General features: G+C 40.0%; 1 protein-coding gene across 2 annotated transcripts; it reads right to left on the bottom strand.

The window, feature by feature from the left end:
• Positions 1-1,942: 1,942 nt before the first annotated feature.
• Positions 1,943-11,505, bottom strand: pitx2 (paired-like homeodomain 2). Of its 2 annotated transcripts, XM_040010398.1 has the most exons (4): positions 11,030-11,505; positions 8,573-8,642; positions 3,960-4,159; positions 1,943-3,114 (listed from the first exon to the last, which is right to left on the bottom strand). In XM_040010398.1, the coding sequence occupies exons 2-4, from the start codon at positions 8,616-8,618 to the stop codon at positions 2,557-2,559; spliced, it is 804 nt and encodes a 267-aa protein (XP_039866332.1). In that variant the 5' UTR covers positions 8,619-8,642; positions 11,030-11,505; the 3' UTR covers positions 1,943-2,556. The 2 variants fall into 2 exon arrangements, with proteins under 2 accessions (XP_039866332.1, XP_039866331.1); XM_040010397.1 differs by lacking the exons at positions 8,573-8,642; positions 11,030-11,505 and adding an exon at positions 4,617-5,316.
• Between the last annotated feature and the right edge of the window lie 1,005 nt (positions 11,506-12,510).

The raw sequence follows: 12,510 nt of genomic DNA, 5'->3' as shown, positions 1-12,510 counted from the left end.
CACATATGTTGCATTCATTAAACTTTAATAAGCTCTTACCTTGCAGAGGCTCACAGAAGAGAAGAGGGAAGCACTCCTGAGCGCCGTGTCAGCCAAATGAACAATTTCCCACTCAAGCCTCTTCTCTTCAGGTCACCCTCTGTTCACATGTTGATTGTGTGGTTGTGTATTGAGGCTGCAGACTTGTGTATTCGCCTAGGCTTATCCCCTGTCAGCTGATTATTGCTCCGCGTTACCAACTCCATCAAAAGGTGACACTTGCAGCTTTTGAGAGGAAAATTTAATTGCGGAGGGTGTGGAGTTCAAGCCGCTGGACGGCCACTTCAACTCAAAATGTAAAAACAGAAGAACACTTATCTCGTGTTTGTTATTTGGCGCTTTTGCAAAAACACTCCAAATTTGGACCGTGATTGATTTTTCCTCATAATAGTTAACACCCTCTCATAAAAGATGACTTGAGTCATCATCCAACTTGACATTACGGTTTTTCAACCTACATTTCTTTTGTTCTTTTAACACACTGTTTAATTTTTATTGTGAAACAGTGTCATATCGGCCCATTTATATAATGGTTTTTTAAATACTGCTATCAATTTTTATGGGCGACACTAGGAATAAATACAGGCCGCCCGGGCTCGGATAATTTATTTGGCTTGTTGTGTGTGGAAGTGTCGCGGTGTTTCCTCCCCGGTGTCTCCGCTCTGGTTGCAGCCATGAAGTTGCACACATCCCCCGCCTCCTCCAGGCAGCACCGGCCCACATACCTCTGTATCTCTGTGTGCTCTTGTTTGCTTAAGCTTGCGAATCACGGTTTGTTTTGCTTCGTCGCGTTTGCACAACGAAAAGCATACCTCAAAAAAGCGCAATGTTACAAAAGCAAATACTAGAAAGGCAAATATATACACGTATAAATCAGGTGGGATGCACAATTAGAAAGGATTAGTTATGGGGGCAGAAAAAAAGATGTGAGGCTGGATTTAGAATATGTAACTCTAAACATGATTTTGTTAAACATTGCTGATTGATAAATTACTAGGTGATAAATTCAAACATATCGTAAAATCCATATTAAAGAATGATGTGAATCAGATCGCGGGCTGTACTTCAAGTTTTCTAATAAGCCACTTCAGAAAACTACCGTCTCTTCTGAGATCAAAGACGGGGAGCAAAAAACAACCTCTAATGGACTGTTATCATTGTTGTGTGGTCCAATGCCTTTTTGTGGATTCCCGTGTTATTTCAAGCACCAGTGACCAGCCGAAGCTCTTGGCTGGGCAGGCAGACATGTATTCAGCAGTTAATCTGACGGAGCATCTCGGAGTTATGTGTATTGGAGCGGCCCATTGTTTTCCTCTATAGATTAGCCGCACAAGTACCTCACATAATCGAAAGGCTATAGACAGACTGTCATTGCTTTACACTCCACTATCAGACAACTAGCACAAAGATTCAATAAAAGTCCCCCAGCATGATGTTTTTGAACAATATATTTACTTCCATTAAATAAAACACAATAGTTTTTGAATGCTGGAAAAAAAACATAGTTCCGTACCAAATAGTATACACAGAGCAAAAAACCAAATAATTTGTCGCAGGAACATTTTGATTTGAACTTTTTTTTTTTAATCCAGAATTGCTATTCTAAATCGATATTCACACAGACATTAATAATAAATTTATAATATGTTAGAAACACACAACTGGTGCGTTTTAGTATGTACATTCCCTTTTGTTTGCAAGCAAAACATGATTCCTTTTTAGAGATTTTTTTCCACATGCGTTGATAAATTGAACCTGGAGAGGACGTGGGGTTATAGCGCATTCGCCTCGACAAACAGGAGATGATAATTCAAATATATATACAACCTTTTCAGTCAATAGGTACCGTCCAAAAATCCACCAGAAAACCCTTATGAGGAGTTATGAAAAATAAAACAGGCCTTTTTTTCTTTTCTTTTTTTTTCTCCGTTTATTTCTTTTTTTCTTTTCCGCTGAGGCGCAGTGTGAAGCAGGCCTGAACTCATCAAAAGGGGAACAAACCTAAGAAGTCCCATTTCAGTTTGACTCCGACCTGTAGTTGAGCTTGTTTCAGTGGTTCAGTCTTCTAGTGCCCTTTTTGAAAAATGAAAAAGTACTTGTAGTAGTCTCTTGTTCCTGTGGCCGGCTGTTTGTGATTACCCTCACACTGCAAAAAATGACCACCATAGCAAGCTATCTGGGATTGTAATCACCCTCAAATCACATTTGCCCCTTCAAAAGAAAGAAAATGAATGTGATGCGATGGGATAATCCCACATGTTTCCTATAAGATTTTAGATTTTTACCGGAGCAAGTGGCAGTGTATTAAGGAAAAGGGTCGGAATACTGCAAGTAACATTCCAACTGGCAAAGATCGCCAAAAAATTAAAAAACAAAATCTTGATACACGCAAAAAAGTCTATAACAATCGCACCACCAGAGATGCCCACTGTCTTTAGAGAAAAATGTAACTGTAAGCGTCCCTACTAGCCTCTTATATCTTGCTAAGATGATTATTTTTTGCAGTGCAGGTAGGTATTAGACTGGCCTGTCCACGGCATATTGGCAAGCACTCAGATTAGTGGCCGGATTCTGCACACTGGCGTATCCAAAACTCGAGTGCTGCTTGGCTTTCAGTCTCAGGCTGGCCAGGCTGGAGTTACAAGTGTCCCTGTACACATAAGGAGGGGTCGGGGGGGCGTAGGGACACGCCGGCGTGGGCACCCCCGAGTTGAGAGACGGGTTACTGAGGTTATTCAAGTTATTGAGGCTGTTGAGACTGGAGCCCGGTACGCCGGTGACCGCCGATGGCACCATGCTGGAAGTCATAGAGGATATGGAGTTGGGCGGTGAGAACATGGTTTGCGAGGATAAGGGGTTGACATTCATGGAGTTGAAGAAGGGGAAACTTTTTGTGGATAAAGAGGCAGATGTGAGGCCCTTGGCAGCCCAGTTGTTGTATGTGTAGCTAGGGTACATGTCATCGTAGGGCTGCATGAGTCCATTGAACTGCGGCCCGAAGCCGTTTTTGCAAAGCTCTGCTTGCTGGTTTCTTTCCCTCTTCCTCCACTTGGCTCGCCGATTCTTGAACCACACCTACAGCAAATGAAATGCAGAGGTTTAGACATAGTATATTGTTAGGCAACAGTATCGTTATCAGTATGATATATTTATATGGCTCCGTGATAATATGTGAGCTTTACAAGTTAATAAAATTAATTTAATTTGTAATTGTTCAAATAAAATGACTCCCGTCTCCTACTGTTTTAACACTTCATTAAAACTGTAAAAACTCCGTGTTTATCTGAGCAGAATACACACTGCGGTCTCTCTGCATTATCTTAATGCGCAGAGGATGTGTATTCCTCTGCATGCTTCCATAAACACGCTGACCTTAATCACACAAGCACAGGGCGACAATCGCAAAATACAAGCTTTGCACCTCTTTCACACGAACAGCAGAACACGACTGGTATCTGTCACCGACTAATGTCGAGCCCCTCAACTGCTAACAACATTGTAAGTGTTTAATTACACTTCATTTGGAAACGGGGATGAGTCATTTTTGGGCTCTTTTAAATAAAATTATGCGCCAGATTAAAATATGCCGAGAACTGTGACTTGTGCTAAAACTGATTATTTTTTCATTGTGTACAAGGGGTTCAAATTCCATTTGGCTTAATATAAACATATAGCCTAACGCTCTAATTAAATTGAGTTTTCACCAGAAGTATATTTAAACAAGACTCCGGTTATTTGTTTTTCATTTTAAAATTATGTTGTACATTATTTAAATCAAATTCCAATCGTGCGTAAAATTTTCAGTCCGTGCGTAATTATGTTAAAGTATCGGATATTTATGGGACAACCGGAAAATTGGCGCAAATTACTTGAATTTATACACACTAGTTGCTTTTGTTTACACCCAAGGGAATACTCACCCTGACTCGGGCCTCCGTAAGGTTGGTCCACACGGCTATCTCCTCCCTTGTGCTCATGTCCGGATAGCGATTCCGCTGGAAAGTGGCCTCCAGCTCCTGCAGCTGCTGGCTGGTGAAGTGAGTCCTCTGCCGCCGCTGTCGCTTCTTTTTGGAAGGGTCATCTGAAGAGTCTTCATTTTTATTTTGTATCTTCTCCTTTTCTGTGAAGAGGGAATGAAGTACTTAAATCATCACCCAGATTATGGCCTGCACAATGCGAGGAGAAAAAAAACGATCCGAGGCTCCCGTGGGAACAGTATCACTTAAAGGATTTATAAAAATAAATCTTTTGTTTACTTCATGTTTTGGGTTCTGAATTTCCGTTGACTTCTAGGGTTTTAGTTAACCTTTTTATTTAACGCAATTACTGAGAATATCAGAAAAAGTCGGGCTAATTTTAATTGACAACACAAGCTGTTTTCATTTACATAACTGAAACTTTTTCACTCAGCGCCGCACACAGACAGATGATCTTTTAGTAAATGACAGCTGTAATCGCCTATTTGCATGCATGTAAAGCTCCCTTTACTTTGACTGATGAGAGCCATCTATTGTTTGAAATCAAGATGACATCTGCGGCGTCTTGCAGAGAACATCTGCACTCCGGGCGGTTCTTACCGACAGACTCCGGACTTGATGTGTCCGACACAGTGTGCACTTCTAACCGGTGTTTAGAGTCCACAGACCGCTGCAGTGGCTGCAAACTAGAGGCCATCGCCAGAGCCGTGTGGTGTGTGGAGGCAAGTTTATTCCCTGTTAGGTGATGATGGTCTATGTTTAATGGATCCCTCATAGAGTTCATCGGTAAAAGATCGCACAACCTTTAGTACTGGAAGGGTAGGCGGAAAGTCCGACTGCGGAATGTGCTCAGCTCTCCAAAAAACGCACAACCTCGCGGATCCTCTTGCGGTTGAGATAAAGCCTTCTTTGTGTTTAAATTGGAAAACGCTTTAAAATAGGCCATTGAGTTTTGCCATAGCATCGGTGAAAAACAGCGGCTACCTCGCCTGACTATCAGAGTGACAAGGACAGGTAGGTGATATTAGATCCAGAGGCATACACACACTACACCACTCACTGTTCATTTCAGCTGTTGCCTGAGCACTGTCTATCCAACTGCGCCTCTCTCCAGACCTCCACGTCACCATGTTGCGCCCGCCCATATTTTCTCTGACAGGCACATCCATGTGAATATGACGGCGTGCCCAACCAACCAGAGCTTGCAGAAACAAGATATGTCTGCCAGTGTGTTTATGCCGGCGCTGGCGCTTATTTCTCTCTTCCAAATAAAAGCATGTAAAGAGAGATGGGACGCACGGTGTACCCGCGGCGCTCCAAAACGCCGTTGCGCAGCAGCCCGAGACCAAATAAAAATGAAAATAACACAGTTTGGTCTCATTTTATGAGATGGGTCCAGTGGCCCAGTAAAACGATGTAGTTCTATTGATACCCAAGTTGAGCTTCAGGCTGGTAGGCTCTGTCAGTGCAGTTTACTCTGGGACTCCGTATGAATAAAGCCAGCCACTGCGCGGGTTGTTTTGAAACCACAAAAAGAAAAAAGAAAAAAAAGCGCAGTGAATATCAAACACAAGCACCTCCTGGACCACAAAGAACCCATGAAAGAACAAACAACAAATGTAACTAAGGACTGTGCCAGCTTGACCCCAAATTGTCTGTGAGCACTTGTCAACTGATGCTAATTGCCAGGCGCGCGCATTACCTTAAAAAAGAGCACATGTGCACATTGTGCTTTCATATGGACGCGAAAATGCTTAATTTTAAGTAGCATGTTTTAACTCAGTGCTAGTGCTCAAATTACATAAAGGTAACCGGCAACATACTGAATGTCTGCATTTTGCGCCTTCAGTTTTATTGTGCATTTACATCACGGTCCAAAAACGTGACCAAGCTGACTTTAACTGGTTTGCTATTCCCCGAATCCCGTATCCATCCCACATCCATCCTGGAAAAGCATTTTCAGTCATACTAGTTTTCAAATGAGGCGACTCTCTTGACCTTCCCAGACTTGAGGTTCACATATTCATTAAATCAACTGACTGGAGCTTTATACCACGCAGTCTCAGTTTGTTGACGACAGATTACTTTATCTGGGTGCTTAACTGGATCTCTCCTCACTTTGTGTTTGGAGTCCATAGCCGTTGTCAGCGAACCCCCCCCTGAAGTGTTCTTTTTGGCAGAAAACCTAATAAGACTCTTAATTTGACTAATTATTTCTAATGGAGCACTTTTAAAGAGTTTGAGCTGATATGCGAGACATTTTTTTAAAGATCTAATTCCTAAAAGATTGTGCCGCATTAAGGCAAAGCAAACATGTCTAATCAAACAAATGCGACTTTGATTTTCATAGGCGGGTGGAGAAACGTCAGCTGGGTAACAAACAGGTGGCTGAAGTGATGGAGCGACCATAAAGAGATAGGCAACATCCGCACCAGTTAGTGCGATCAGGAGTGCAAGTGAAAACATACATCTAAATATAGAGACACTCTAGTCACATTTCATCATAATCATCATCAAGATCATCATCATCAAAATCACACTTCCACCCTCCACGTGGCCAGACTAAAGCCCATTCAGCCAGCACATTTGGGACTTGGCGCTGTTAAGAAGTTATTGGGCTAATCCCGTGAAAGCCCCTCATATATAAATACCAGCAGACCGTAGACTGCATGCAACACACACTCGCATACACTCAGACACACACTCACAAAGCCTCTAATGTAGAGCAATAAAACCTTGATCATAATTCAATTACAATCCATTAACATTAAATTGTAATGATGGTTTTATTTATCATTGCAATAACAAAACTTTATAAAGGGTAAAAACCAGTAAGCCAAATTTCATGTAGATCAACAACAACAACAACAACAAAAATAATAATATTAATATTAATAATTATAATAATAGGTATTACCTTTATAATGATGATACCTTTTATTGTTAAAAAATAGCAAATAAAATATTATTTAGTGCCTTATTTTCCGTTAAATAACGGACGGTCTGTTGCTCCTTTTTTCTTCCAGGCGCATTGTAATACTAAACTTGAAGTGGATTATCGGTTTCCTCTTCATTTCTACCTTCTGAATGCTTTATCTCTCTTCTGCGGATTACTGCGTGCAATAGGCCTCCACCATAGAGGGCCATTAATTAGCAATTCAGTCAATATAAGGGGAGACGACAAGGCTTTTTACATAGGATTAAGCAGACATCAGATTCCTCCATTAGGATATTCCTCCTCACGAATTGGCTTTCATTATACATGTAGTTTTCCCCGGAGTCAATCCAACAAGCACTGCATATATTATAGCAAAACAGTTGACGCTGGTGTGTCTATATTTGCCGGCATCTCTCTCGATCACCCATTTTGATTTTACTTATCTTATTACTCTTAATCAGTGGTGGTTCACGACGAGCAGCTAAGAAGCTACAATACGCGACCGTCACACATACCCAGCAATGTCGACTAAATGAAACACAATACGACTTATTGGTTATTCGTCAAAGACACTAACAAGACCTGATGTAATTTCCGTGTCACATGAGAGAATAATTAATAATCCCATCCTTTTGTCGTTCAGGATTGCAGCTTTAATTTAGTCTGATATCGGTTTTAAGGGATTTTGGAGACGACCATTTATATGAAAGGCTCTCAGCATATTACAGGAGAACTGACGATTAAAAAAATCTGTGAAAACTGCCTTCCTGTGTTAAATGTCATTAAAAGTAAAATTAACAATACGGTGTAATTTGTCATACATTAGCATATTTTTAAATTAACTAATTAACTTTGCTATGCGAAGCGGCCATCCTTTTCAAATCCCGGATGATCAGAGTTGTCTGTGCTCTCCTTTTTCTGCTCTGGTGCCGTGCTGATCCGCATTCGACCACCAGGTGTCCCTCTAACATAGCGAACCAACTCGGCTGTCTCACAACTTCTCCATATTGAGGAGTAAAAGGGCCGAAATACAGGCATATAAAAAAGGCTACACCAATATAATGAAATAAAAGAAAACATCAAAATACCACATATGCGCACAAAGCAACTTTTAAAACACGAATAAACAGATATGGGCGAAGCCGTGAAGATAAAATGTAGGAAATCAATGATATTTCTCTGAAAAATTAATCTGGTCTTCTGATCAGAAACGGCACAAACGAAGAAGTTGGGCTCGCTGGTAAACCTGTTGCCTAACATGTAAATATCTGTTTGTTAATATTGACATGTAAGTATCAATATAATCTGTGGTACTTCCAAAAAAGTGCATTAATAATTGTATATTATTGTGTTTTACGTTTTGAGATTTTGGGGACATTTAAGATATCTAAACGTTGACAAATATAAAAAATATTCACCTTTTTCATATTGTTACTAGGTTTGTAAAGCATTTTCTTAAGATTTGGAAAGTAACAAACTCTTTTTCGTTATGTCACTAAATGATTTTCTTTTAATTTAGGTGAAGTGAAAAATTGTATCAACCTGTGTAAACTAATACACATTTTTGCAAAAGCTTTTTATTTCTATTAGAAAGAGAAAATTTGAAATTGTTACTCACCTATTTGTGCGCAGGTGGTGACCAGTTTACGGCAATGGGAGTCCATTCTGATAATTCAAAGAAACAGCTTCTGTAAAAAGAAACAAAAAAGCCACAATTGGCCACAATTTGAGACTGCGAAAAAGTCCTCTGAGTCGTTTATTATCATCAAACTCTAACTGTGCAGTCAATAATTCGGGAGCCTACGTGGGGACTTTGATGTGGTCAAGGGGCAATCCTTTGATTGTAACAAGAAAGAAAAAGAAAAACAATTCCTTTTGAAAACTCTTATTTTTGAGTGAATGGCAAATGATGATAATGGCACAAACATAAAAGCAAAAATATATAAGAGCATGGTGGGATTTCAGCGGCGGTGCATGATGATGACACTATTGCAAAATGTGGATCTTGATGAGATTTTTTAATTTTTATTTTATAAGGTTTTTTTTTTAGCTTGAATGTGCCATTTTTGAAAGAATTTTGAGTTTAACTTCCGGTGTGCACGAAACAAGGAATATATCGCAATAATCAAGTGAATAATCTCTTAGTTTTGAAGGTATCTTTTTACTTAATTCTGATAAATTACAGTTCAAAACTCATCGTGATTTTACGCTATGTGTTTTTTTCTTATTTTTGCACGGTGTGGAAAACCCTTCATGTGTTTTGCTCGAGCCGGATTCTGTGTTTTGGTGCTGCCTGGTGCAGTTGGGAGTGGAGTGATTCCGTAGTAAAATCATGGGATTAGAGTCTGATTGAGATGTCTGTCGGTGGGATATTACAAAATTCATTATCGCAGCCCTCATACTACCTCGATATGAAGTTACACAGATGGGATTTTATTAGTCCAGGCTCACAATGTTTGCTTATGATAATTCAAGTCGGGGGAAATTTGCATCCAGTCATGCTGTTAACCATTTTCCTCAGTTCTTCTCTTCACCTGCTCTACATCATCTGCGAGTTTTTTTCTTTCTCTTTTTTTCACCCTTTAATTCAAAAGATGCAGATATTGGAGGTTAAGTTTTACATGCTGTGTACCTGCACAACCGTTCTTCGCATCTCTCCTCTATATCCCCGCTGCAAAATGAAATAGTGGGGGTCACGCTGTAAGGTGTAAGGTTATTGCGTGCGGCTCGGTGTTACCTAATCAGTGAAATTTAATGAGAGGTTCGTCCAATATTTCGGTCTGTCGTGCTGCTCCACAGTCTCTGAAGTTACACACATTTTTTTTTAAATTTATTGTTATTAATTTTGTTTTATTGTGTGAAAATTTAACTGCAATTTCAGCTTTGAATTAACGACTTGAGCATTTTTTTCTTTTGTTGTCTGTATTTTGTTCAGGACGCTTCAGATTTCGAAGAGTGCCTTTTCCTTTAAAGTTAGAGAGGAAAAGCATTTTTGTTTTAAATCGGAAGTTGCTCATTTAAGACGAACATCACCTTAGTATGATCTTTAAACTGCCTCATTCATTAAGTCAAATTTGAAAAGATATATGTGGGCAACTGTAATTGTAATAATAATAATAATAATAATAATAATAATAATAATAATAATAATAATAATGCAAAAATATTTCTAACGGCAATTGAACCTGACAACACGTATTTATTTAGATTTTGCAGCAGTTACCCCATAGGAGCGGTTTTAAAATAGTATGAGTATTATGATTACTTATATTAATCTCGTTCATCCATTCATTCTCACTTCATGGACTCTCTCTTCTTTCATCATCAACAGTTGATATGAATCAGTGACTCACATGGCATCAGGCCCAGTGCAGACAGCAAACTGGCATTGCCTCTCACTGGCTTTACTTCTGAAATTAACACAGTAGGCTAGAGCATGAGACTGCAGCCTTTACCGGGAGATGAATCGACTAACCTCCACCATATGGTCCTGTATTAATTAAAGGCGTGAGACCGTGAACGTCGCCTCTTTTACCCCCGTTGCTTCTTTCTCTCAGTTTCGAAAACAGACTCGGAGGAGGGTGAATGACATCTAAACTCTTTTTGGACACTTTCTGTTAAAATTGTTATTTGCAGCTTGATTATTTCTTAGTTTCCACACTGTTTGTCAGCTTTTTTACTCACAGTTTATCCATTATCTTTGAAAATGCATTTTCAGCTCTGGTCTGAAGCTAAAAATCAAAATAAAACGTATAATTCTGAAATCAGCTTTAATGGCTTATGTGATATATTTTATTACAACCCTCACCGGCTGAACATTGATTTATCTCGCTCTTCTTCTTCTTTTATTTCCCCACACTCCATCACTTCTAACGATACATCATTATCATCCACTGACCTGTAAGGCAAACTCTGCCCTCACATCACTTCATGCTCCTTTATATTGCAACCATGGCTTTTAAATTTACATCGGAAAGGCACAGAGCGCACAAAGCGCGAGGTGGAACAAATTCCTTCACTCGCATTAACTCACATCTCACTTTTTTAAGCGTCTCCACTCTTCTACTGTACTTACCAGTTGTAGACACCGGTGGGGAGGTTGCTTTTCCCGGCCGTCGGCGTTTTATTCTACAGAGATGAGATAAATTCCACCGTCCAAACGCACTGAGACACCAGTAGTTCTGTCTACAGCGACAAACCGAGCAACTTCAAGATCCAGTAGCACTGAAGTTTACGTTTCTGTCCGGGGAAAACCAGAGCGTAGCATGTGCTCTCCCACTATGTATCCAAAAAGAGACGCACCACTACCTTTAGGATTGTTTCATTTATGCGCATAAATAACCATCTATTTACAGTGAGGAGAAACTGCGAAGGAGGCGCTTTCATTCGAGTCTCCTCTTGGTTCGTCCTCTTCTGTCTTCCTCAACTTTTTCCCCCTTGAAAGACGCTCCAAGAGTGGCGCAATTTTTCCTGCTTTTGAGCTTAGAGAGGGACCCCGTGTGCGTATGCGTGTGTGTGTGTGTTTACGCGCGCGCTTTTAAAGGGGTGTGTTTGTGTACGCTCATGTGCCTGTGTAGTCTAGCAGAGGGCAACTCGGAGCGTCTCAGCTTTCAACAATAATCAAACACACACACAAAAATTCAGTGTCATCTTTAAAAAGAGCGTGTTAAAAAAATAAAACACGGAGATTCCTGATAGGCCATCCCGACAGGCATGCAAAACACAGAGCAGTTCAATTTGCTTAAACCCAACCTATTTACAACCAGCCACTTAACCGCTTATTATATAAACTCTGCCCGTGCAAAAATAAACAACGAGCATGGCTGCAGATTCCTTATTTAACCAGCTCACTGGCCTTTATTTTAAATAAAATGCTTTTTAAGGCATTTAGTGATTTTTAAAATTTCTTTTTATAATCCAATCAGCAAAATGAGTCCATTTTACACAAGCTGGTTGTTGTGTCATCGCACACAGCGGTGGATTTATAATTTAACTAATTTACACAACGCAATATTTTGAATATTTGGAACTGCAAAGTATTTAAATTGATGCATTAGGCTCCTTCGGGGCCAGATAGCGCTATCGTGTTGCGGATTTATGTGCAGATGAAGTGAACAGCTGGCTCGGATGCAAATGTTCTTTATAGATCCGTTTCGTTAGATACAGGCTGATTTTCCATTCGCATCTTAAGTGAGGCAAGCCGACCGGACGTAGGCCTGCATTCCCCGCGCCTAATCCTTGTTTTACATTTTTAGTCATACTCCCATTAAACAAGTAATTAATGCACCCATCCACATGGGAATTTCTAGGCAAATGGGGACACTGAAGCAAGTGCGCATCATCTACACGCCACCCTCGATCAAAATTTGTTGAGTAAAGGATGGCTTGATTTCTGGGATCCAAACACATTTCTGATAAATACCTTATATAGATAGATGTAATGGAAAAATAATGAGAGCCACCATAATGTAATTTTTATAGCTTATTTGGTCTTCTTATGCAAGAGTAAAGACATCAAATTAAGCTGGGCTTTAGTCAAGAGAAATCCCTCTTAGT

The sequence above is a fragment of the Simochromis diagramma genome, unplaced genomic scaffold (genome assembly GCF_900408965.1).
Source record: "Simochromis diagramma unplaced genomic scaffold, fSimDia1.1 OVJJ01000585.1, whole genome shotgun sequence".
Classification (NCBI taxonomy): domain Eukaryota; kingdom Metazoa; phylum Chordata; class Actinopteri; order Cichliformes; family Cichlidae; genus Simochromis; species Simochromis diagramma.
This window is presented reverse-complemented; position numbering and strand designations above follow the sequence as displayed.